General features: G+C 41.9%; 1 protein-coding gene across 8 annotated transcripts in view; it reads left to right on the top strand.

The window, feature by feature from the left end:
- Positions 1-756: 756 nt before the first annotated feature.
- The window catches only part of rbfox1 (RNA binding fox-1 homolog 1), a 154,424-nt gene continuing 129,791 nt past the window's right edge, over positions 757-25,389 (top strand). For 7 of the 8 annotated variants that reach the window (XR_003296687.1, XR_003296686.1, XR_003296685.1 and 4 more), the window contains exons 1-2: positions 757-875; positions 10,417-10,704. Coding sequence is in view for 5 of the 8 variants with exons in the window: in XM_026324789.2 (XP_026180574.1) it covers positions 837-875; positions 10,417-10,704 (327 nt within the window). In the remaining 3 variants the exon portion in view is untranslated. Of the gene's footprint in view, positions 876-10,395; positions 10,705-25,389 lie in introns of all 8 variants that reach the window. The other variant, XM_026324787.1, reaches the window with a different exon arrangement.

The following is a 25,389-nucleotide window of genomic DNA, read 5'->3' as shown; positions in this document are numbered from 1 at the left end:
TATTATGTGTCGCCACAGCAATACAGTAAGTGTGTAAGGTTGTAGACCTCTAACAATCATTTACTGTAGATAGACATAAACTCCCTCTCGTGGTGAAAGTTGGTAACATCATTCAACAGTTTTCTCGACATGCACTGTTCTTGTGTACAGGAAAGTGGAATACAATAAGTATTTGCTAACTAAACAACAAAAAGTATATATACTTATTAAAGTGGGACCAGTAGGACCACTTATTACCTCAGAACATCTACTCAATATTTGCATAACCATAGTAATACAATGAAAATGAATAAATTAAGGTATGCAAGGGGATGCCTAATTTTATGACCTCATTGTCTTTACATTGGGGTTGAAGCTAACTTGTTCATATGTCATGTTATTGCACCACTAAACACCACACTTTAAAAGCAGGTAAGAAGCCAGCCTTCACAGAGAGAATGCAAGATAAATTCACAGACTTACACCATTACACTGCCATCACAGTGGGCAGGATTGTCAAATTCGGCAAATTTCAAAACTGATGAACACGACAATTATTTGAATTATTTTCACTGGACTGTCCATATACTTTTGGATATGTAGTTCAGTAGTGTATGTACAATCAGAAAAAAGCAACAATAACACAAATGAAAGACAGGGGAAGGACTGTGAGAGAGGAAAGTGTGGTCAAAATATTTTGGGGAACGTTACTTTCATTCACAGGGGCACCTCCTCCTCTTCTTTCTCCTCCTTCTGTTCATTCCCCCACTACACAGACACACATACTCACAAAACCATCCATAATTGATGCTAGCTGTGAGCAGACACTGGCAGGCTGGACTTTAAAGCGCAGCTGGATGTGCATGGAGGAAGGCAGAGGCGAGATGGTAGAGCAGGTACTTCTGAGAATACACACTGTTTTTCCTCCATCTGTCTCTCTCTCGTCATTGTCACTTCTACACTCACTCACTCCAAACTGTGCTGACTGTAGATGGCATTTGCTGCATACTCCTTTTATGGGTAGTGCGTAGTGTTTGAGTGTGTGTATTTACACAATACATGTGAGTTTGCAGGGCTGCATGCCTAATTTGTGTGTGCATGCAAATTTTTCTTTGTCCCACATGCTTTCATCTTCGTCCATGGTAGAAGCTAGCAGCTAGCTTCTTGTTCTAATTTCTTTCAGGTATATTTTAATACAATTCTCAAACTGTCAAACTGTCCATACTGATGTAAAGACTCCCACACAAAATATATATAAGTATGTTTTTGCATTTATTTTCCCTTAACCTGAACGTAACATCATCCCTAAACACCAAGTGCTATGAGAACAGCAATAAACCTTTCAAGTTTGATTTAATTTGTAAAGAAATTTTGAATAAGGTTCTTTAAGACCAGAGTTTAAGCAAGACACAAATGCATATATACAAAAATCTAAAACATCTATAGTGTGAGGAACCAAAACACCTGGGTGAAATTAAGAATATTGAGTATATTCAAATTCATTTAAAAGAATGCATTTGTTTAAGCTGCAAATGTGCTGAAATTTCTTCTTGCCAATGTGTCCATCTGCCCAGTATGTCTGTGTCTGTATCTGGACATTGTCCATGTTAGCATATACAGCCAGTGTGCCCAGGTGCGCATACAAAATAGTGCAAAACTTTGTAGCCTAACTGTGATGATGAGAACTCAGAACTTTGTGCACAGTCACTGTTAAGTTTTAGTTTCTAATTCAGTAAGGACAAGACCTTAATTTTATTAATGGATTACTTTGGTGAGTGCAGTGTTAATGATACTGATTAACCTCATGGCCAAACCTATGAAAATAAAGCCCAAGTTGTACTAAACTGTTCTTTCTCAGGCAGAAAGAAGGAAATAGATTATCAGTGTCATTTAGAATGACAGAAATGCATAATCTAGAATTATCTTTTGAGAAATTGATAGGGAAACAGTTGTTTTTATTCTGAAGGAGAAAAGTTCTCTCTCTAGAATTTTAATTGTATTCCTTCAGTTGCCTGTGTGTGTGTGTGTGTGTGTGTGTGTGTGTGCACCACTTTGCCACGTAAAGCATATTTCAGCCTTCTAAATGTGGTTCTCATTACACAGCAGAGCATTTAGCCAAGAATCTTTCTTTCTTTTTTTTTTACATATGGCTGTACTGCTCTTTCAGTCTCTTTTTCTCCGGAATGACTGAGATATTATTGTTCCACAGGACTGAACTCTCAAATATACATTCACACATACTTTGACACCACACTCTTAATGTTTTCAGGCCATAATCACTTTCTTTCTTCAAATGTTTTCACATTTTTTACAGCTACAGCAGGCTAAAACTCAAAATTCCTATTCTTACAGAAACTCTTTGTCATACTTATTCTTTTTTGAGCTAACCAGGAATTGGATTGCTGGAATGTGAGACATAAAGTAGCTTTGTTTCTGGGGTGTTAATGTGGTACATTCCTTCCTTCATACCTATTTAAATGGAGCAACTCCATATGCCACAGCCCTCGCAGGTCACAAGCAGTCACAGGTCTGTGCATTATTTATATATTTTATCTAGAAGTCTGCGTTGTTTTTTTTTTAACTTCAATATGCAAATTTAGTTAGCTGGACATAAGAGCCAAAAAACATGATGCAGCCCTGCTAAATGGGAGCAGCTGCTATAAAATTCCTGCTTATTTTTTCTTTACAAAGGAAGAACTCCTTTTTAGCTTTTGGGTGGACATGTATGATAGGAAAATGTGGAATAACAACATTAATTTTTACTGATTTTTTTTTTACAGAAGTAATCTATACCTATGTATAGATCAGATCACACTACACCACTTCCAGGACAATCTTTTCACACAGTACTTATATGTTATTAATACTGTATCTGCATAATTGCATCTGATCACTGAATTTGGTTGTTGGTATCCACAGTACAATAAATTCTGGCCAAATCTGAATGTGCAAGTGAGGTAGGTGCAATGTGAATGTGCCACCAAACATGAAATATAAGGATAGCACAACAGATACAGACAGCTTGAGGTGTCCATGCTACTTTTCAGTAAGTTAGGGCTTAGTAGATGCTGCTGTATGAGTTTTGTGTATTAGTGCTAATTAGCTTTTGGCTGTGCAGTGTAAGATAGCAAGAAGAGCCACTGGTAATAAATGAATGTATGGTAAGAATGCGTTTAAACTGAACAGATGTCATTTACACTTACTTGACAGCAGATCACGGTTTGACATAGGCCACCTCTAGATGTGGGGTACACTCTGAATCAGCAGTCTATCACAAGCCTGACACATACAGAGAGACCAACACTAACACTCACATTCACACATTTTATTTTATTTTTTGTAGGGAGCGGGGGTTATTAAGCTTCTTTGATTTGTAAGTATGTGCAGCAAGCTTCACAGAAGTTCACTAACTACTTTTGAGGTTTTTGGACATCTGTCCAGGGTGTATGAGGAAGGACAGCAGTAGACAATGGATGAATGGACTTGTTATAGGGCAATTTATGATCAGATATTTTGTCTAAATTGCTGACACAAAAAGACTATCCTTGTTTTACCAGATGACAGTGCCAAATGAAAAGTAAGACAATCACCAAAGTCATTAAGATATATCATCTAGAACAGATGAATGACTGTACCAAACTGTATGGTTACCCATCTAATTATTCTCAAGACATTTCACTGGTCATGATAGATGAAAAGTCTGGGGGTCACATCATTATGATTCATCCTCTGCAGCATTGCCAAATATTTCCAATTTAAAGTTGCTAAAGTCTGCTCAAAAGTAGCAAAAGTAGATGTTACTAGATTCAATTCAATTCAATTCAATTCAATTTTATTTGTATAGCACCAAATCACAATACAAATCATCTCAAGGCACTTTACAAAAACTAAAACTAAAAACCCAACAATTCCCTTATGAGCAAGCACTTGGCGACAGTGGAGAGGAAAAACTCCCTTTAACAGAAGAAAAAAACCTCCAGCAGAACCGGGCTCAGTTTGGGCGGCCATCTGCCTCTACTCTTGGGGTGAATGAATAGAGCAGAGAGAAAAGAACAGCAACAATAAACAACAGATAGACACTGCAGGTTGGTGGGACCAGTAACTGCACATCAGCGATATACAGCTCCAGGACCAGGGACACCTGCAGAAGGTACAGAGAGAACAGAGAGAGAAAGAGAGAGCACAAACTAGGGGAGAGAGAGAGCACAAGGTTAGTGACATTCAATGGTGGAATATACATGAGGTGGGAGAAGAGGAAGAGAGGGGAGGGGAAGGGAAAGGGGGGGGGGGGGGGGGTGTGTTAGGGTAGGGGAGCTCAGTGCACCGATGGTCCTCGGGCAGTCTAGGCCTATAGCAGCATAACTAAGGAATGGTTCAGGGTTACCTGAAGCCAGCCCTAACTATATGCTTTGTGAAAGAGGAAGGTTTTAAGTCTAGCCTTAAAAGTACAGAGAGTGTCTGCCTCCTGAACCCAGGCTGGGAGCTGGTTCCACAGGAGAGGAGAGCTTGATAACTAAAGGCTCTGCCTCCCAGTCTGCTTTTGGAAACTCTGGGAACCACAAGTAGACCTGCACTCTGAGAGCGAAGTGGTCTATTGGGATAATATGGTAATATGGGGTCTTTAAGGTATGAAGGAGCTTGATTATGAAGGGATTTGTATGTGAGAAGAATGATTTTAAATTCTATTCTATATTTTACAGGGAGCCAATGAAGAGAAGCCAATATAGGAGAAATATGATCTCTCTTACTAGTTCCTGTCAGGACTCTGGCTGCAGCATTCTGGATTAATTGGAGGCTTTTTATGGAGATATTGGGACATCCAGATAGAAATGAGTTACAGTTATCTAGCCTTGAGGTAACAAATGCATGGACTAGTTTTTCTGCATCATTTTGAGACAGGATGTTCCTAATTTTGGAAATGTTGCGCAGGTGAAAGAATGCAGTTCTAGAGATTTGTTTTATGTTAAAGGACATGTCCTGGTAAAAAATAACTCCAAGGTTTTTTACAGTAGTGCTGGAGGCCAGGGTTATGCCATCTAGAGTAGCTATAATTTTAGAAAAGTTATTTCTGAGGTTTTTTGGCCCAAATATAATGACGTCTGTTTTCTCTGAGTTTAAAAAGTTACTGGTCATCCAGGCCTTTATGTCAGTTAGACAGGCTTGAAGTCTGGTTAACTGGTTTGTGTTAACAGGTGTAATAGATAGATATAACTGAGTGTCATCTGCATAGCAGTGGTAATTAATAGAGTGCTTCCTAATGACATTTCCTAAAGGAAGCATGTACAGGGTGAACAGAATCGGTCCTAGCACAGAGCCTTGTGGAACTCCATAACTAACTTCTTTTCGAGTGGAAGGTTCATCATGGACATGAACAAACTGGAATCTGTCCGATAAATAGGATCGGAACCATTTTAACGCTGTTCCTCTGATACCAGTCACATGCTCCAGTCTCTGTAATAAGATGTTGTGGTCAATGGTGTTGAATGCAGCACTAAGGTCTAGGAGGACAAGTATAGAAACAAGTCCATTATCTGAGGCTAAGAGAAGATCGTTGGTAACTTTTAACAGTGCTGCTTCTGTACTATGATGTGCACTACATCCTGATTGAAAATCTTCAAATACTTCATTCCTGTGTAAGTGGTCTGATAGCTGCTTAGCAACAGCTTTTTCTAGGATTTTAGAAATAAATGGCAGGTTGGATATTGGTCTATAATTAGCCAAGACTCCTGGATCAAGACTAGGCTTTTTGAGTAAAGGATTGATTACTGCAGTCTTAAAGGCCTGTGGTACGTTGCCTGATACTAGAGATAAATTTACCAAGTCTAATAAAGATGAGTTCATTAATGGCAGGGTGTCTTTAAGCAGTCTAGTCGGGATGGGGTCTAAGAGACACGTTGATGATTTTGATAAAGCAACTACTGATGTAAATTCAGAGAGATCTATGGGAGAGAAGCAGTCTAAACATAACTGAGGTCCTACAGATGATTCAAGAGCTACTGTAGTAGAAGATTCATTTATTGCAGGCATAGGAAGCATCTGCTGAATTTTATCTCTAATAGTTGTGATTTTATTTGTAAAGAAACTCATAAAGTCATCACTGCTGAGAGCTAAGGGAACACTGGGCTCAACAGAGCTGTGACTTTTTGTCAGCCTGGCTACAGTGCTGAAAAGAAACCTGGGATTGTTCTTATTTTCCTCTATTAGTGATGAATAGTATGCAGTTCTGGCTTTACAGAGAGCTTTCTTATATGTTAATAGACTGTTTTTCCAGGCTAGAAAAAGTTTGTGGAACGCCACTTCCTTTCCAGCCTTGGTGATGCCTGCTTTAAGGTATGAATATGTAAATTATACCATGGGGCTAGTCTTCTCTAATTCACTAAATTCTTTTTCAGAGGGGCTACAGAATCAAGCGTTTCACGGAGTGAGGTTACAGCGCTGTCAACATCATGATCAATTTGGTAGGGAGTAGGATTGAAGCAGCTGCCCTCCACTATGTTTATACTTGGCATAGATGTAAATAAAGATGGAATCATTTTCTTAAATTTATTAACAGCGTTGTCGGATAAACATCTGCTGTAGTGGAATTTTCTTCCAAACGCTGCATGATCCATCATTTTAAATTCAAAAGTTATTAAAGAATGATCTGACAAAACAGGATTTTGGGGAAAAACTATTAGATGTTCAATTTCGATGCCATAGGTCAGAACAAGATCAAGGGTGTGATTGAAACAGTGGGTGGGTTTATTAACATTTTGAATGAAACCAATGGAATCTAATATAGAATTAAATGCAATGCTGAGGCCGTTATTTTCAACATCTACATGAATGTTAAAATCTCCCACTATAATAACTTTATCTGATCTAAGCACTAGATCAGACAGGAAGTCATGGAATTCAGTTAAAAACTCTGAGTAAGGGACAGGTGGACGGTACACAGTGACAAGTAGAACTGGTTTTTGTGTTTTCCAGTTTGGATGTGAGAGACTAAGAGTGAGGCTCTCAAATGAGTTAAAATTGTTCTGAGGATGAAAGTTTAATAATAAGTTTATGACTGAGGGGGGTTGATTCATTCAGACTGACATATTCATCCTGCTGTAACCAGGTTTCAGTAAGATAAAGTAGGTCAATTTGGGGATCAGTTATCAAATCATTTACTAACAAAGATTTAGACGAAAGGGACCTAATATTTAATAATCCACATTTGACAGTTCTGTTTTTCTGTTCAATAAGAGGAGTGGTCTTAATTTTTATTAAGTTTTTATGAATAACTCCTCTTCTGTTAACTTCTGATTTATTTGATTTATATGTTCGAGGGGCAGACACAGTCTCTATGTGGTTTGAGGGGGACGGCGGCTCTAAGGAAACTGCAGAGAGGCATTTTAGACTGAGTCTCTGCATCCCGGTCCCCACCCTGGATTGTCAGGCTTTAGGTTTGCTAATAATCTCGGCCAAATTTCTAGAGATGAGAGCTGCACCATTCAAAGTGGGATGGATGCCGTCTCTCGCTACCAGACCGGGTTTTCCCCAGAAAGTGGCCCAATTGTCTATGAAGCCGACATCGTTTGCTGGACACCACCTAGACAGCCAGCGATGGAACGACGACATGCGGCTAAACATGTCATCGCTGGTCAGATTGGGGAGGGGTCCAGAGAAAACTTCGGAGTCCGACATTAATTTAGCAAACTTACACACCGACTCAACATTAATTTTAGTGACTTCCGATTGGCGTAATCGGGTGTCATTGCTGTCATTTTCCCATATTTACGATTAGCCTTAGCCAGCAGCTAAAACATCAGGAAACATTTAACTATGGTCGCTGGTGTCTCTATTTTCACGTTCCTGACTATGGAATCGCCAATTATCAGAGTCGGTTTCTCAGCGGGTGTGTTGCTGAGCGGGGAAAATCTATTAGAAACGTGAACAGGCAGGTGATGAGCCGTGGGCTTCTGCTTAGGAGTACGTTTCCGTCGGGCCGTCGCCCAGGCTAATTCTCCGGGCTGCTCCGGAGCTGCCCTTGGACCGCTAACAGACCCTAAGCTCGGTGGCTCCACACCAGCTAACGGGGCTAGGCTAGCTGGCCTTTGTTCGAAGATGCGGAGCCGCGCTTCCAAATCAGTGATCCTCGCCTCCAAGGCTACCAGAACCTTACACTTATTACAGGTATCATTATCACTAAAGGAGGCAGAGGAATAACTAAACATGTGGCACACCGAGCAAGCTAAGCTAACCGGTAGGCTAACGAGCGTTAAGTCAGGAAATAGCAATAAATACCGGTCAAAATAGAAAGGTACTTGACTAGTACCGGGATGTAGCAGTTAATGAATTGTTTGGAGTTTAGTTAGTTTTTAGGTGTGTTAAACTATAGCTAGTCTGTTGCTGGTCTGTAGACGAACTATACAACACACACAACATGACACGCTTGCAAGACAAAAGTGATTCGCTTACCCGGAGAGCAACACCAACAGGGGGCACAGTCCTGCCACACACCAAATCACAAGTCAAGATGACATCACAGTTTAAAAAATTAAGGGTACAAATATGAACACACAACTTAAATAGTTTTATTATTAGTTTATTACTTCTCAAGCGGCTATTGATATAACAATACAACACGGTGACACCATGGCATAGTGGCAGGTAGCACCCAAAGTCAGCTAGTTAACCCTCAGGGGTCGACAAACACATTGCATTTTGTGGCATCTTTCCTGATAACGCCAAAACAAACTTAACTTTCTCTGTCAGTTTTTATCACACAGATAAGCGCAATACATCAGTCGAATCTGAAAAAGGTCTCCTTCTGTTTGTATACAGTCATAATAACAAAATATGGTGTTTTTGTAAAATAAAGAAAGCAGACAGGGTGCGCTCTCTGTCTTCTCTGTCTCTGTCACCTCTCTACACAGACATATAAATTAAACAACCTGAATCTCAGTGAATCCTTGCTCCAAAGACATGAGAAATATATGTCTTTTTTAAATGAAACAATTCAAGTCAAAAACAAATAATCTCTTTTTATGTAATCCATGTGAAAGTAAGGAGTGGTACGGTTTCTCCTGTCTCGCCTGATTATAGCTAATGTGATCCCGCCTCACACTGAGCACACTGTTGATATGGAAAAAATCTGAGGTGAGCCAGGTAATTATGTACACGCCCCTGAGAAATGGCATAAAACGTCAAGCTCATAGAATTTACTTACTTTTTCTATGCATTTGGATGATGGCATGCCACACGAGTGAAGAAGCATTTTGGATGGTTCAAGACACCGACAAAGAGTTTACTTTGTCCTCATAGGAATAATGTGATACAGATGATGAACGTTTGCATAACCATACATAAACACTGTTTTCTCAAAAACACAATCATGTATAAACTTGCTGCTCACATATTATTGTAGCCCAGTTTGTGCTGATTACAGTGTTATCAGACTTTAGCCATTAATATGTTTAAAAGCAATTGAAAAAAATCACAAATGTCAGGGCATGTCAAAACACACCCATGCCCCATGCCCCAAAACACACTTAGACCCATTCTCCTACCACTAACTTGCTACTGGTGGACTAACACTTTGGCGACATTATAAACTCATCATAACATGTTACAGAAAGAGATTTAAAATTACCACCACTCAGAAACTACTGTTCTTAACCAATGTTTTAAGTTAAGTTATTACCCTTATTAGTCCCACAATGGGGAAATTCCATCACCACCCAAAGTGCACACTCACAGCAGTGAACACACACACCGTGAACACACACCCAGAGCAATGGGAAGCCAGTGCCGTCATTGCCACATTCACTAAGCAATCAATCCCAAAATGGAATTTACAATGTACACACATCTCTTACCACCGCTCAAACTTTTTAACAAACACTCGTGAAAGGTTAACATTTGATTAATAACCCAAAATGAGTTCATGTCATACTTGTGGAAAATAGGGAGAGAGGAGCAATGTTAACGTTGTGCCCAGGCCAGAGCTTGTATATTCTGAGGTGCGCGTCTGGAAGGTCACTGGCTAACGTTGCCTAGTAGAAGAAGAAGAAGAAGAAGAAGTACTTTATTAATCCCCAAGGGGAAATTCAGTTGTTACAGCAGTTATTAAATTTGAGATTATTTATTAGATTATTAGAAACGTGAACAGGCAGGTGATGAGCCGCGGGCTTCTGCTTAGGAGTACGTTTCCGTATACGGCAATCTCTGCCGTATGACAATTAATACAATTGCCGTACACGGCAACTGTATTAATCAAAATGTATTATTTATTTATTTATTAGATTATTTGAGATAAGATTAGTATGGAGTACTGCTAGGATTGGTGTTAAAAAACAGCACAATAAGATGGTTTGTTGATCAACAATCTAAAACTAATGTCATTTATGGGAATACAGGAAATCCTCAAAGTCCTCTAATTTAAAATAGTTGATTTTTTTGTTCATACAGGGCAACCAGGACACACCGGTACCCCCGGATCCATCCATGGCCCAGGCTTACTCATCAGCCCAGTTTGTTCCCCCTCCCCAGAACAATATTCCAACTGAGTTCACAGCATCACACCCGCATCCACACTCCCACCCACATCCACACCAGCACCCAGCAGCACCACAGGACTACACCAGGGTCCAGACCTCTGTTAGTGAGCATTCACTCAACCTGTTCCAGACCTCACAGAGCCACAGCGAGCAGAGCGGGTCAGAATCTGGAAGCCAGACGGTTACTGGAACTGCAACAGTAAGATATCATTGGAGAACATAGTTTTAAGTTGGAGATAGCTGGGTTTTGTATGTTTTTAATTATTATATACTTCACAGTTAATCAGATGAATTAATTTAATTAATTAATATAGTGTTATTTTTGATAATATATCAAGATAATACAATGCTTGGCACCCTGATGGCTCAATTAAAATATTCTGTGTGTGGAATGAATGACATTGTTAACCTGGTAAATCTAATTGCATAGTTATTTAAAGAGATATGTCTACATGGCCATACCATCCTGTGAGTGCTCAATCCTGTCAGTTGTCTTGATGCTTAGCAAAGCTGTGCCTGGTTAGTACTTGGATGGGAGACTAACTTGGAAGACCATGGCCCCTTAGACACAGTCACTGAGCTTCCATAAACCAGTGTGGTCTTTGTGTTGGTCCCAAGTCCAAATAAATAAAAAGGTGTTGCTGTAGTTTGGAAGGGTATATGATGTAAAACTTATGGCAAATCAATGATGTGGATCAATAGATCCACTGTAACACCCCCTAAATGGGAGCAGCCAAAAGAGGAAGAAAAAAAAAAAACAATTACAGTGTACAGTAACCTTAAAGAAGTATTCATTTTAGAAAAATCCATGTTCTTTTTCTAATGCTAACCAAGTATCTTTTGTGTCAAAACCAAATTGGTTAGGTTACAGTTTCCTGCGTGTCTATGACTGTTTCCATGATGACAAATGGCCAGTAAGCATGCCAGTAGAATGATAGGAACAACATAACTAAACATAATATAAAATAATTTATATATCTAAAAAAAAATTTCCCGTCTCACCCCTATGGGTGGTGTGTGTGTGTGTGTCTTCCTCAATCTCGGGTCCTCTACCAGAGGCCTGGGAGTTTGAGGGTTCTTCGCAGTATCTTAGCTGTTCCTAGCACTGCGCTCTTCTGGACTGAGATCTCTGATGTTGTTCCCGGGATCTGTTGGAGCCAGTCTCCCAATTTGGGGGTCACAGCCCCGAGGGTGCCGATTACCACGGGGACCACTGTTGCCTTCACCTTCCACATCTTTTCTAGCTCTTCTTTAAGCCCTTGGTATTTCTCCAGCTTCTCATGTTCCTTCTTTCTGATGTTGCTGTCACTTGAGATCGCTACATCTACCACTACGGCTTTCTTCTGTTGTTTGTCCACCACTACTATGTCTGGTTGGTTAGCCATCACCTGTTTGTCGGTCTGTATCTGGAAGTCCCACAGGATCTTAGCTCGGTCATTCTCCCTCACCTTTGGAGGCGTGTCCCATTTTGACCTTGGGACCTCCAGTCCATACTCGGCACAGATGTTCCTGTACACTATGCCGGCCACTTGGTTATGGCGTTCCATGTACGCTCCGCCTGCTAGCATCTTACAACCTGCTGTTATGTGCTGGATTGTCTCAGGGGCATCTTTGCACAGCCTGCACCTGGGGTCTTGCCTGGTGTGGTAGACCCCGGCCTCTATCGATCTTGTGCTCAGGGCCTGTTCTTGTACCGCTACGATTAGTGCCTCTGTGCTGTCTTTCAGTCCAGCTTTTTCCAGCAACCAGTAGGACTTTTCGATATCAGCCACTTCTTGTATCTGTCGGTGGTACGTGCCGTGCAGGGGTTTGTCCTGCCATGATGGTTCTCGCTCTTCTTCCTCTGCATCGGGCTTCTGTTGCCTGAGATATTCACTAAGTATTCCATTGCTTGGGGCCATCTTCCTGATGTACTCATGGATCTTGGCTGTTTCATCTTGGATGGTGGCTCTGACGCTCACCAGTCCCCAGCCTCCTTCCTTCCTCTTAGCATACAGTCTCAGGATGCTGGATTTTGGGTGAAGACCTCCATGCATTGTGAAGAGCTTCCTTGTCTTGATATCAGTGGCATCTATGTCCTCTTTTGGCCAGCTTATTATGCCAGCGGGGTATCTGATGACAGGCAGGGTGTAGGTGTTGATGGCTTGGACCTTGTTCTTCCCATTTAGCTGACTTCTTAGGATATGCCTTACTCTCTGAAGGTATTTGGCTGTGGCTGCTTTCCTTGCGGCTTCTTCTTGGTTCCCATTTGCCTGTGGGATTCCAAGGTACTTGTAGCTCCCCTCAACATCCGCTATGCTGCCTTCTGGGAGTTCAACTCCTTCAGTCCTGACAACCTTCCCTCTCTTTGTTATCATTCGACCACACTTGTCCAGTCCGAATGACATTCCAATGTCGTTGCTGTATATCCTGGTGGTGTGGATCAGTCAGTCGATGTCTCGCTCAGTACTGGCATACAGCTTGATGTCATCCATGTACAGGAGGTGGCTGATGGTTGCCCCATTTCGCAGTCGATATCCAAAGCCAGTCTTAGCGATGATCTGGCTGAGGGGGTTCAGGCCCATGCAGAACAGCAGCGGGGACAGAGCATCTCTTTGGTAGATGCCGCACTTGATGGAGACTTACTTGTGCAATCGGTCAGGTTGGCCACTGGGGTTGTTTTCCACAGTCCCACTGATTTCCTTATGAATGTTCTTAGAGCCTTATTGATGTATAGCTCCAAGCATTCCAGAATCCATGCACAGATTGGTCTGTCTAGTCTTACAGACTCAAGTGACTGCTTTATCTACCAGTAGTTGATGTTTTGTTCCCCTGGTGTTCTTACCTATTCCTTTCTGGGCCCCACTCATGTATTGAGCCATGTGCTTACTCATCTTAGTCGCTATGATGCCTGACAGGAGCATCCATGTTGTGCAGGTTATCGGGCGGTAGTCAGATGGGACTGCTCCCTTATGGGGTCCTTCAGGATCAGGACTGTCCTGCCTTCAGGGTGAGTCCCATCCATTTTCAGCTGGTTCACCTGAGCTGCCAGGCCCTCATGGAGTGCAGTTAGCTTCTTTAGCCAGTAGGTGTGGATCATGTCAGGTTCCGGTGCTGTCCAGTTCTTCATGCTTGAGACCCTTTCTTGGATATCTGCCATTGTGATGGTTACTGGGTCCTGTTCAGGGAGGTTGCTGTGGTCTGCTCTCAGGTCCACCAGCCACTGGGCATTGGTGTTATGTGAGGCCTCCTCCCATATGTTTTTCCAGTATTGTTCAGTCTCCAGCCTTGGTGGTCTGCTCTTCCACCAGCACAGAACATTACCCCTCCTGAGCAGGCAGGGTGTCTGTACCTAGCCAGTGTGAGGAGGACCCTCTCCGGGATCAGTACACGCAAGGCAGCTGGACCAGACAACATATCTGGTCGTGTTTTAAAGGACTGTGCCAAGGAGCTCAAGGATGTCCTCACTGACATCTTCAACATCTCTCTCAGCCAAGCTGTTGTCCCTGTGTGTTTCTACTACAATAATACTGGTACCAAAGAAGCCCCACCCTTCGAGCCACAATGACTACTGGCTGGTAACACTGACCTCCATCATCATGAGGTGCTTCAAGTGGCTGGTCATGCAAACCATGAAATCCACCCTCCCACGACCTGTTTCAGTTTGTGTACAGGACCAATGTGGATGCCATCTCTGCTGCTGTGCACTCAGCTGTCACCCACCTTGACTCCAAAGACTCCTGTGTGTGAATGCTGTTCCTGGATTTCAGTTCAGCATTCAACACAGTCATTCCCCAGCAACTAATAGACAAACCTGGACACTTGGGACTGAACACCTCCTTCTGTAACTGCATGCTGGACTTTCTAACGGGGAGGCAGCAATACTTCCAAGACCATCACACTGAGCACAGGGGTTCCGCAGGGATGTGTGCTCAGCCCACTGCTCTTCACTCTGCTGACCCACAACTGTGAGCCAACCTACAGTATCAACCATATCATCAAGTTTGCGGCTGACACGACTGTGGTGGGCCTCATCACTAACAATGGTGAAGCCAACTACAGTAGTAAGGTGAGCTAACTGATCCAGTGGTGCAAAGATAACAAACTGTTCCTCAACGTGGGGATAACTAAAGAGATTATCGTCAACTTCAGGAGAAGACCTTTTCAGCATCCCCACTGACCATCGACCGTGCTGCTGTGGAGAGGATGAGCAGCACCAAGTTCCTGGGGGTGAACATCTCCAAGGACATCTCCTGGACCAGCAACACCACATCACTGGCCAAGATGGCTCAATCATGCCTTTACTTCCTACGTAGACTGAGGAGAGCAAAAGTCCCACCTCCCATCATGTGCTCCTTCTACCGGGGTACCACTGAGAGCATCCTCACTGGCTGTGTCACTGTGTGGTATGGAGGCTGCACTGCCTCCTACACAAAGACTGGTGTCCCTCTGCCCTCCTTCACGGTGACACCTCCCACCCCTCACACTTCCACTTCAGCCTCCTGCCTTCAGTGAGATGTTATCGGAACCTCCGGGCCTGCCACAGGACTTGTAAACAGCTTCAACCACCAGGCTGTAAGGATGTTGAACTCCATCCACTACAGTAATCTAGCCTTGAAGTAACAAATGTATGGACTAGTTTTTCTGCATCATTTTGAGACAGGATGTTCCTAATTTTGGCAATATTAAAGGACATATCTTGGGCAAAAATAACTCCAAGGTTTTTCACAATAGTGCTAGAGGCCAAAGCTATACCATCTAAAGTAGCTATATTGTTAGAAAAGCTGTTTCTGAGGATTTTAGGCTCAAATACAATAACTTGTTTTCACTGAATTTAAAAGGGGGCTGAGGGGGTTCAGGCCTTTGCAGAACAGCAGCGGGGACAGAGCATCTCCTTGGTTAGTGCTGCACTTGATGGAGATTTGTGCTATCGGCTTGAGGTTGGCTACTAGGGTTGTTTTCCAGTCCCATTGAGTTCCTTATGAAGGTTCTTAGGGTCCTATTGATGTTGTACTGCTCCAGGCATTCCCGAATCCATGTGTGAGGCATTGAGTCGTAGGCTTTCTTGTAGTCAATCCAGGCGGTGCACAGGTTGGTCTGCTTGGTCTTACAGTCTCGAGCGACCGCTTTTTCCACCAGTAGTTGGTGTTTTGCTCCCCTGGTGTCCTTACCCATTCCTTTCTGGGCCCCGCTAATGTATTGAGCCATGTGCCTACTCATCTTAGCCGCTATGATGCCCGACAGGAGCTTCCATGTTGTGCACAGGCAGGTTATCGGACGGTAGTTGGATGGAACTGCTCCCTTTTGGGGGTTCTTCAGGATCAGGACTGTCCTGCCTTCAGTTAGCCACTCTGGATGAGTCCCATCCATCAGCAGCAGTTCATTTGAGCTGCCAGGCGCTCATGTAGGGCAGTTAGCTTCTTTAGCCAGTAGGTGTGGATCATGTCAGGCCCCAGTGCTGTCCAGTTCTTCATGTTTGAGACCCTTTCTCGGATATCTGCTGTTGCGATGATTACTGGTTCCTGTTCAGGGAGGTTGCTGTGGTCTGCTCTCAGGTCTGCCAGCCACTGGGCATTGGTGTTATGTGATGTCTCCCTCTCCCATATGTTTTTCCAGTATTGTTCAGTCTCCAGCCTTGGTGGGTCTGCCCTCGTGTTACTGCCCTCCCACTGAGAGTACACCTTGGATGGTTCAGGGGAGATGGCTGACTTCTCTCCGTGTTGCCCTTATTTTTGCCTCTAACCTCCTTCTCCATGCAGGGTACTCCTCCTTGGTGGTGGAATGTAGTTTGTGGCCAAGCATCTCAAGGATCACTGTTGTTGGTCTCGGTGATGGTCACAGTGGGGATTGTTTGTAATGCTGCATTCACATCTTCTAGTAGACTTTCAGAGAGTACTTCACTTAGTCTTGGTAACCGGCTGCGGAGGTTCCAGGTGTCCATCTTGCCTACGATCTTCACTCTCAAGTCAGCTGCTCTTGTGTTGAGCGAGTTCGGGCTTGTCATTGGGGCTTGATACCCAATCTCGGGTGGGGGTGGTATTGTTTCCCCCCTGACCTGGCGTCCTGGCTCCCCCTTGCCGTAGCATTTGTGTTATATTTCTTCAATCTCTAGTTGTGATAGCAGCTGCCGTTTGGAACACTGGATGTTGGAACACTGAGCTACTAGATGCTTTGGCCCTAGTGTGGATGGTGGGTTTCGGAGTTTCCATAGGTCCCACATCCTCCTCATGTAGCCCCTATCGCTGGGGTTACTCATGTAGTAGCATTCCAACAGTTCTCTGTTATCAGCCCTCGTCCACGAGTGTCTTGTTCCAGTAGCCCACATATATATCCCTCTGGGGTCGACGCACGCGCCGGCGCGTTTTGACGCATCTTTTTCTGATAAGGCCGAAACAAACTTAAATTACTCCGTCAATTCTGATCGTACAGATAAAAGAAGTATATCATTCAAATCTCTAAAGGGTCTAGTTTTAGTGGTATACCATCATAATAACAACAAAACGTTGTGCTTTTTTTAAATAAAGAAAGCCGTCAGGGTGCGCTCTCGGACTTTTCTGTCTCTGCCATTTCTCTTCACAGACGCGTAAATAAAACAACCAGAATCTCAGCGAATACTTGACTCATAAAAATAAGAATTATATGGCTAGAAAGCTTGACATGTTTTCTTTTGAGTGAAACAATTCAAGTCAAAAACAAATCATCACTTTTTATTTGATCCGTATGAACGTAAGGAGAAGTCCGTTTTTTCCTGTCTCACCTCATTACAGGTAATGCGGTCCCGCCTTGTACACTGTCCACTGTTCACATGTAAATAATCTCAGGTGAACCAGGTAAATATGTGCACGCCCCCGAGAAATGACAAAATATCAAACTTCATCATAGAATTTACTCACTTTTTCTGCGCGTTTGGATGATGGCGCGTTATGCACGTGAAGCGGCGCTCCTTACATTCCTCACAGAGACAAATAGTTTAGCTTGTCCTCAGAGTAAAAACACTGATTTTAACTCAAATGAGGATCGTTTGGCTCCTCATTGTGTTGTATTGTGCTGCACTAATCCGTCCCATCTACATTGACTGAAAGGCTCATTATGCACGGCTTTGTCTGGTCGTTCAATGCGTCTTTTGTGTTCTCAGGTAAATCACTATTCATCCTCAGTCACACCCTCTTGCATATGGCCTTTCTGGACAAAAAGTGTCTTAGAAAATTTAAATCAGTGTATTGTTTACTGTGAATGTGTGAACAAGATGACATTCACAACACTCTGAAGTAAACACTTTAGCCTATAACATGCAGGTCTCCAAAGTCTTGTGAACCAATGTTCTGTTTGTGTTTTATGGTCTTATTTCAGTGAGTAAAAAATTGTAGTTTTTCTCTAACCATGCATAACCACTTTTTTCTCAAAAACACAATAATGTATAAACTTGGTGCTCACATATTATTGTAGCCAATTTTGTGCTGATTACAGTGTTATCAGACTTTAGACATTAATATGTTTAAAAAACACTGAAAAAAGCACAAATGTCAGGACATGTCAAAATTTGTCCAGGCCCCAAAAACCCCCTCAGACCCCAGAGGGATATATATATATATATACCAGCACCGGGCATATATACCAGCACTGGGGCCTGACATGATCTGCTGCTGATGGATGGGACTCACCCAGAGTGGCTAACTGAAGGCAGGACAGTCCTGATCCTGAAGGACCCCCAAAAGGGAGCAGTCCCATCCAACTACCGTCCAATAACCTGCCTGTGCACAACATGGAAGCTCCTGTCGGGCATCATAGCGGCTAAGATGAGTAGGCACATGGCTCAATACATGAGCGGGGCCCAGAAAGGAATGGGTAAGGACACCAGGGGAGCAAAACATGAACTACTGGTGGATAAAGCGGTCGCTCGAGACTGTAAGACCAGGCAGACCAACCTGTGCACCGCCTGGATTGACTAAGGCAAAGGCAAAGGCAAATTTATTTGTATAGCACCTTTCATACACTACGCAATTCAAAGTGCTTTACAAGGCATATAATTACAGTAAAAGCATTGAAAAGAGCATTTAAAAATAAAGACATTTAACATAAAATAAATTTAATCAAGTAAAGTAAATTAAAATAAAACATAAAAGCACATTAAGAAAACAAGGATGAACAATTATTCGAAGGCAGCAGTAAACAACAGAGTTTTCAGTCCTGATTTGAATGAGCTGACAGTTTGAGCAGATCTCAGGTGTTCAGGAAGTTTGTTCCACAGGTGAGGAGCATAGTGACTGAATGCTGCTTCACTGTGTTTGGTTCTGGTTCTGGGAACACACAGTAGACCTGTCCCAGATGACCTGAGGGGTCTGGAAACCTCATAGGGAACTAATATATCTTGGATATATTTTGGTCCACAACCATTTAGTGCTTTATAAACTAGCAATAAGATTTTAAAATCTATCCTTTGACTAACGGTAAGCCAGTGTAGTGATCTAAGAACTGGTGTGATATGGTCCAGTTTCTTGGTGTTTATAAGGACTCTGGCAATAATCTAACCTACTGAAAATAAATGCGTGAAAAAGTTTTTCTGGATCTTGTTTAGACAGAAAAACTTTTATTCTAGCAATGTTTTTCAGGTGGTAATAGGAAGATTTAGTGATGGATTTTATGTGGTTGTTAAAATTCAGGTCTGAGTCAATGATTACACCAAGGTTTCTGGCTTGATTTGTAGCTTTCAATGACATGGAGTCAAGGTGAGCAATGACCTTTGACCTTTCATTTTTGGGGCCAAAAACAATCACTTCTGTCTTGTCTGTATTGAGCTGGAGAAAATTCTGGCGCATCCATTCTTTGACTTGATTAATACACTCACATAATGAAATTAGAGGACTATAATCATGAGATGATACTGATATATAAAGTTGGGTGTCATCTGCATAGGTATGGTAGTCAATGTTGTAGTATTCCATAATCTGAGCAAGGGACAGCATGTAGATATTGAATAAGAGAGGACCAAGAATAGACCCCTGAGGAACCCCACATTTAATTTTTGTTCGCTCAGACTCATAGTTACCAAGTGAGACAAAATAGTCTCTGTCTTGTAAGTAAGATAGAGCCAATTTAACACTGAGCCAGTAACTCCCACCCATGCTTCTAGTCTATCAAGCAGCACATCATGATCAACTGTGTCAAATGCAGCACTGAGATCCAATAGTACTAAAACAGAGGTTTTGGATTCATCATTATTTAAATGGAAATCATTTAAAATTTTAATAAGTGCAGTCTAGGTGCTGTGGTGTGCGTGAAATCCAGATTGAAGTGCATTAAAAAGATTGTTTTGCACCATAAATCTGTGAATTTGTTGAGAAACTACTTTTTCAATTACTTTTCCCAGAAATGGAAGATTTAATATTGACCTGTAGTTACTTACTGCTGAAGCATCTAGATTAGGCTTTTTAAGAAGAGGTTTTATAACAGCAGTTTTTAAGGCCTGGGGAAACTGCCCTGACTGAAGAGAACTATTGACAATCTGCAATACATCTGGAGCTAAGCTGTTAAAAACATTTTTAAAAAAATTTGTTGGTAAAATATCAAGGCAGCATGATGTAGATTTTAATTGTACAAGCGTTTCTGCCAGAGCTCTGTGATCAAGAAGATCAAAATGTTCTAGATTCACTGGAGAACAAGGAGGCACAGGTGATATTGTCATGTTCCTGGGACTGCAGCTAGAGATAGTTTGTCTTATCTTTGATATTTTGTCTGTGAAAAAGGCTGCAAAATCATTGCATGACTTTTTGGACAGCAGTTCAGAAGGAAGAGAGGGTGCTGGGTTTGTGAGTCTGTCTACAACAGAAAACAATGTGCGGGCATTATTGCTGTTTCTATTGATAACCTCTGAGAAAAATGATTGGCTTGCATTTTTTGGTTATAGTTGTGAAGACTCTCTTTGTACAAGTCGAAATGAACCTGGAGTTTGGTTTTTTGCCACTTGCCTTCTGCTTTTCTGCATATTCTTTTCTGAATTTTAACCACTGTGGCTTTTCTCCAAGGTGACTTTGACTTTTTTCTTGCTGACAATACCTTGGTCCTAATTGGGGCAATGGAATCAATAACAGTCATAAATTTGGAACTGAAACTTCTTACAAGATCATCAACAGGGGCTGATGACATGGTTGGTGATGGTGCAAAAACCTGAATAAATAATGCACAGCTCTTCTCATTAATATTCCGCTTTTTGACTACCTTTGTTTCACCTGTGTTCAAAACAGCAGGGGCAGTTGTTTTAAAAAAAACACAGTAATGATCAGAAAAAGCAACATCGGTCACCACCACCTCAGAAATATTAAGACCTTTAGAGATTATTAGATCCAGTGTGTGTCCCTTGATATGTGTTGGATCTGTTACATGCTGAGAAAGCCCAAAGTTGTCCAGGATGTTCAAGAGTTCATTTGCACTTGCATCATTGAGATTATCAACATGAATGTTAAAGTCACCCACTAAAACAACACAATTAAAATCAATGCATACAATAGATAGTAATTTAGCAAACTCGTCAAAAAAATGTGCATTGTACTTTGGGGGTCTATAAATAGTTACAAATATTGCTCGACAGGAGGATTTGGTATGAAGAGCAATATATTCAAAGGAGTCAAACTTTCCATATGATATGTTTTTGCATTTGAGGCTATCACTAAATAAAATAGCAAATCCACCTCCTTTCTTGTGTATTCTTGTTTCACTCATGAAACTGAAATTTGGAGGGGTTGATTCAATAAGAACTGTGGCATTATTATCTTGTCCTAACCATCTTTCAGTTAAAAAGATAAAATCAAGCTTGTGCTTAATAATAAAATCATTGATTAAAAATGATTTGCCTACCAAAGACCTGACATTTAAAAGAGCTAAATTTAGTGTGTTAAAAACATTGTTTTCCCCATGTTCTGGGACATACTGTGGTTGGCAAGGCATACATAAATTTGCAGAATGCGTTGGGTAAGTCTTATTTCTCTGTAGATTTACCAAACTTTTTCTGTTACCTATCAAAACTGGGATTGAAACAGCTATTTGCATATTGGGCCCCGGCTTTTCCTGGACAGAGCCATGACTAACAGTATTGCAGCCTGGACCCAGCACATATCATTTAGAGCTTACTGTGCTGTTATCAGGCTGTGGAGACAATGAATGATTTTGGTGACGGTGTGGAGGGGGGGTTGGTGGATGCTGCAATTGTGATTGCAGCAGAGCTTGCTGAGGAATTGGTGGGGCATGCCGCTTTGAGGGACTTCTGGGGGTGAAAATGACACTGGGGGAGGAGGTCAGTTTGGGCCCAGTAGTGATGTGCTTCATCAGGTTGGCGAGGTTCTTGGTGATGGGGAATGGGATGCCCCGGGAAGATGGTGAACTAGGTAGGGTTTGCGGGGTTGTGGGAAGTGAATCCTCACAGGCAGTGTCTGCTAGTGGAGGGGGTGTGGCCTCCTCATCTTTGCTCTGACTTCTCTCCATGTTAGAGCATTGGGGGGGGGGTGTTGGCTTTGGATGTTTTGATGTTTCTTCATTTTGTTTCTTCAAGTTAGTAGTCAACCAGAATGATCCTTATAATTATCAGTTCTGCAAGTCATGAGATAAAGCCACATTTTCACACCACATCACACTGCCTGGTTAGTACTTGATGTTACTGAATGTTTTGGGACCAACCATCAATCCACTGAGGAAACAGGATTTAGGATTTTTAAAAATGGTTTTATATTCAACTCAAACATCATGCAGCCATCCATTATCTACACATGTAGGCAAAAATTGTTGGTAACCCTTCCATTAAAGAAAGAAAAACCCACAATGGTCACTGAAATAACCTGAAAAAAGTAATAAATACAAGTTTACTGAAAATTAACTAATGAAATCAGACATTGCTTTTGAATTGTGCTTCAACAGAAGCATTAAAAAAACAAACTGGCCTTGACAAAAATGATGGTACCCCTAGAAAACATTGAAAAGAGTTTGACCATAGGGACACGTTAAACCAAACAGTGTCCTGTAATTAGCATTACAGGTTTCTTCAAACTTGTAATCAGTCAATCTGCCTATTTTAAGGGTGAAAAGTAGTCACTGTGCTGTTTGGTATCAGGGTGTGTACCACACTGAACATGGACCACAGAAAGCTAAGGAGATAGTTGTCTCAGGAGATTACAAAAACAATTATAGACAAGCATGTTAAAGGTAAAGGCTATAAGACCATCTCCAAGCAGCTTGATGTTCCTGTGACTACAGTTGCACATATTATTCAGAAGTTTAAGGTCCACAGGACTGTAGCCAACCACCTGGATGTGGCCGCAAGAGATAAATTGATGACAAATTGAACAGACGGATAATACGAATGGTTACCAAAGAGCCCAGAACAACTTCCAAAGAGATTAGAGGTGAACACCACGGTCAAGGTATATCACTGTCAGATCGCACCATCCATCACTGTTTGAGCCAAAGTGGATTTAATGGATGATGACCAAGGAGGACTCCACTGTTAATAAAATAAATATGTAACTTGGAGAAAGGCCGTGCAGTGCTTTAAAAGTTATTAATAAAATCTTAAAATCAATCCTAAAACGTACCGGGAGCCAGTGCAAGGAAGCTAAAACAGGAGTGATATGGTTAAATCCACTTTTTCCAGTCAAGTCTTGCAGCTGAGATCTGTACAACCTGGAGTCGGTTAATCAATTTATGGCACAGGCAGGTGAACTGACTGTTGCAATAGTCAAGGCGCGAAGAAATAAAAGCATGTAAAATCATCTCCATATCCTTAAATGATACAATTGAGCATATTTTGGAGATATTTCTGAGGTGATAAAAACATGTCTGGACAGTCTTTGTGACATGGCGCTCAAAGTTTAGTTTAGTATTGGTCCCAGCACTGAACTTTGTGGGACTCCATACTTTACTGGAGAGAAAGAAGACTTGTAATTATTAACGGAGACACAAAACGATCTATTGGACAGGTAAGAAAAGAACCAGTCCAGTGCAGAACCTGTTATTCCCGCCCAGTGCTTCAGAAGCTCCAACAAAATGTGGTGATCGACTGTATCAAAAGCAGCACTGAGATCCAGAAGGACAAGAACGGAGCACAGACCAGCATCGGACGCCAGCAGAATGTCATTAGTCACCTTTAAAAGAGTGGTCTCAGTGCTGTGATGTTTGCGAAGACCAGTTTGAAATTCATCAAAAATGTATTAAAAATGATAAGAAGAGAAGAAGCAAGCAAATCAATAATAGAAATTAAAAACCTGGTTGGGATAATGTCCACTAGGCTAGAAGAGGGTTTCATATCTGAGATGATTTGTAGTAACTCCAATAAGGACATGGAAGAAAACCGACTTAAAGTGCTTTCTCTAGGGGTATGGGAAACTTTGATTGGTGAGGAGTTGTGGGTAACAGAAGCTCTAATATATTCAGTTTTATCATTAAAATAAATTAAAAATTTGTCACACTCCGCATCACTTTCAGCCGGATGCTGGGAGGGGTTGGGTTAACCAATTGATCAACAGTCTGAAATAGAAACCTCGGGTTGTGGCGATCAGTAGTGATCAGATCTGAGAAATATTTAGCTCTAGCATTCTTTACCATAATATTGTAGTGTAGTAATGAGTTTTTTATGTCTTTGTAATGCACCTGAAATCCGGTTTTCTTCCATCTACGCTCTGCCTTCCTAGACTCAACTTTAATTCTTCGAATACCATTGTCTACCCAAGGCTGCCCACTGGTAGCCTTACGAGACAATTTGGCAGTCTTTAGAGGAGCAGCTGCATCTAGAGCAGAGGCACAAATATTATTGAAACAGCTGACGATATCATTTACATGTGATGTGCAGGACTCATCTTGCATTAACATAGTGAAGGTTCTCGTGAATTTCACTCCTGACTGGTCATTAAATACAGTGGGTACGGAAAGTATTCAGACCCCTTTAAATTTTTCACTCTTTGTGTCATTGCAGCCATTTGCCAAAATCCAAAAAGTTCATTTTATTTCTCTTTAATGTACACTCAGCACCCCATCTTGACAGAAAAAAACAGAAATGTAGAAATTTTTGCAAATTTATTAAAAAAGAAAAACTGAAATATCACATGGTCATAAGTATTCAGACCCTGTGCTCAGTATTGAGTAGAAGCACCCTTTTGAGCTAGTACAGCCATGAGTCTTCTTGGGAATGATGCAACAAGTTTTTCACACCTGGATTTGGGGATCCTCTGCCATTCTTCCTTGCAGATCCTCTCCAGTTCTGTCAGGTTGGATGGTGAACGTTGGTGGACAGCCATTTTCATGTCTCTCCAGAGATGCTCAATTGGGTTTAGGTCAGGGCTCTGGCTGGGCCAGTCAAGAACGGTTCCGAAGCCACTCCTTTGTTATTTTAGCTGTGTGCTTAGGGTCATTGTCCTGTTGAAAGGTGAACCTTCGGCCCAGTCTGAGGTCCTGAGCACTCTGGAAGAGGTTTTCTTCCAGGATATCTCTGTACTTGGCCACATTCATCTTTCCTTCAATTTCAACCAGTCGTCCTGTCCCTGCAGCTGAAAAACACCCCCACAACATGATGCTCCCACCACCATGTTTCACTTTAGGGATTGTATTGGACAGTGATGAGCAGTGCCTGGTTTTCTCCACACATACCGCTTAGAATTAACGCCAAAAAGTTCAATCTTGGTCTCATCAGACCAGAGAATCTTATTTCTCATAGTCTGGGAGTCCTTCATGTGTTTTTTGGCCACCTCTATGCAGGCTTTCATGTGTCTTGCACTGAGGAGAGGCTTCCGTCGGGCCACTCTGCCATAAAGCCCCGACTGGTGGAGGGCTGCAGTGATAGTTGACTTTGTGGAACTTTCTCCCATCTCCCTATTGCATCTCTGGAGCTCAGCCACAGTGATCTTTGGGTTCTTCTTTACCTCTCTCA

The sequence above is a fragment of the Mastacembelus armatus genome, chromosome 8 (genome assembly GCF_900324485.2).
Source record: "Mastacembelus armatus chromosome 8, fMasArm1.2, whole genome shotgun sequence".
Lineage (NCBI taxonomy): Eukaryota > Metazoa > Chordata > Actinopteri > Synbranchiformes > Mastacembelidae > Mastacembelus > Mastacembelus armatus.
This window is presented reverse-complemented; position numbering and strand designations above follow the sequence as displayed.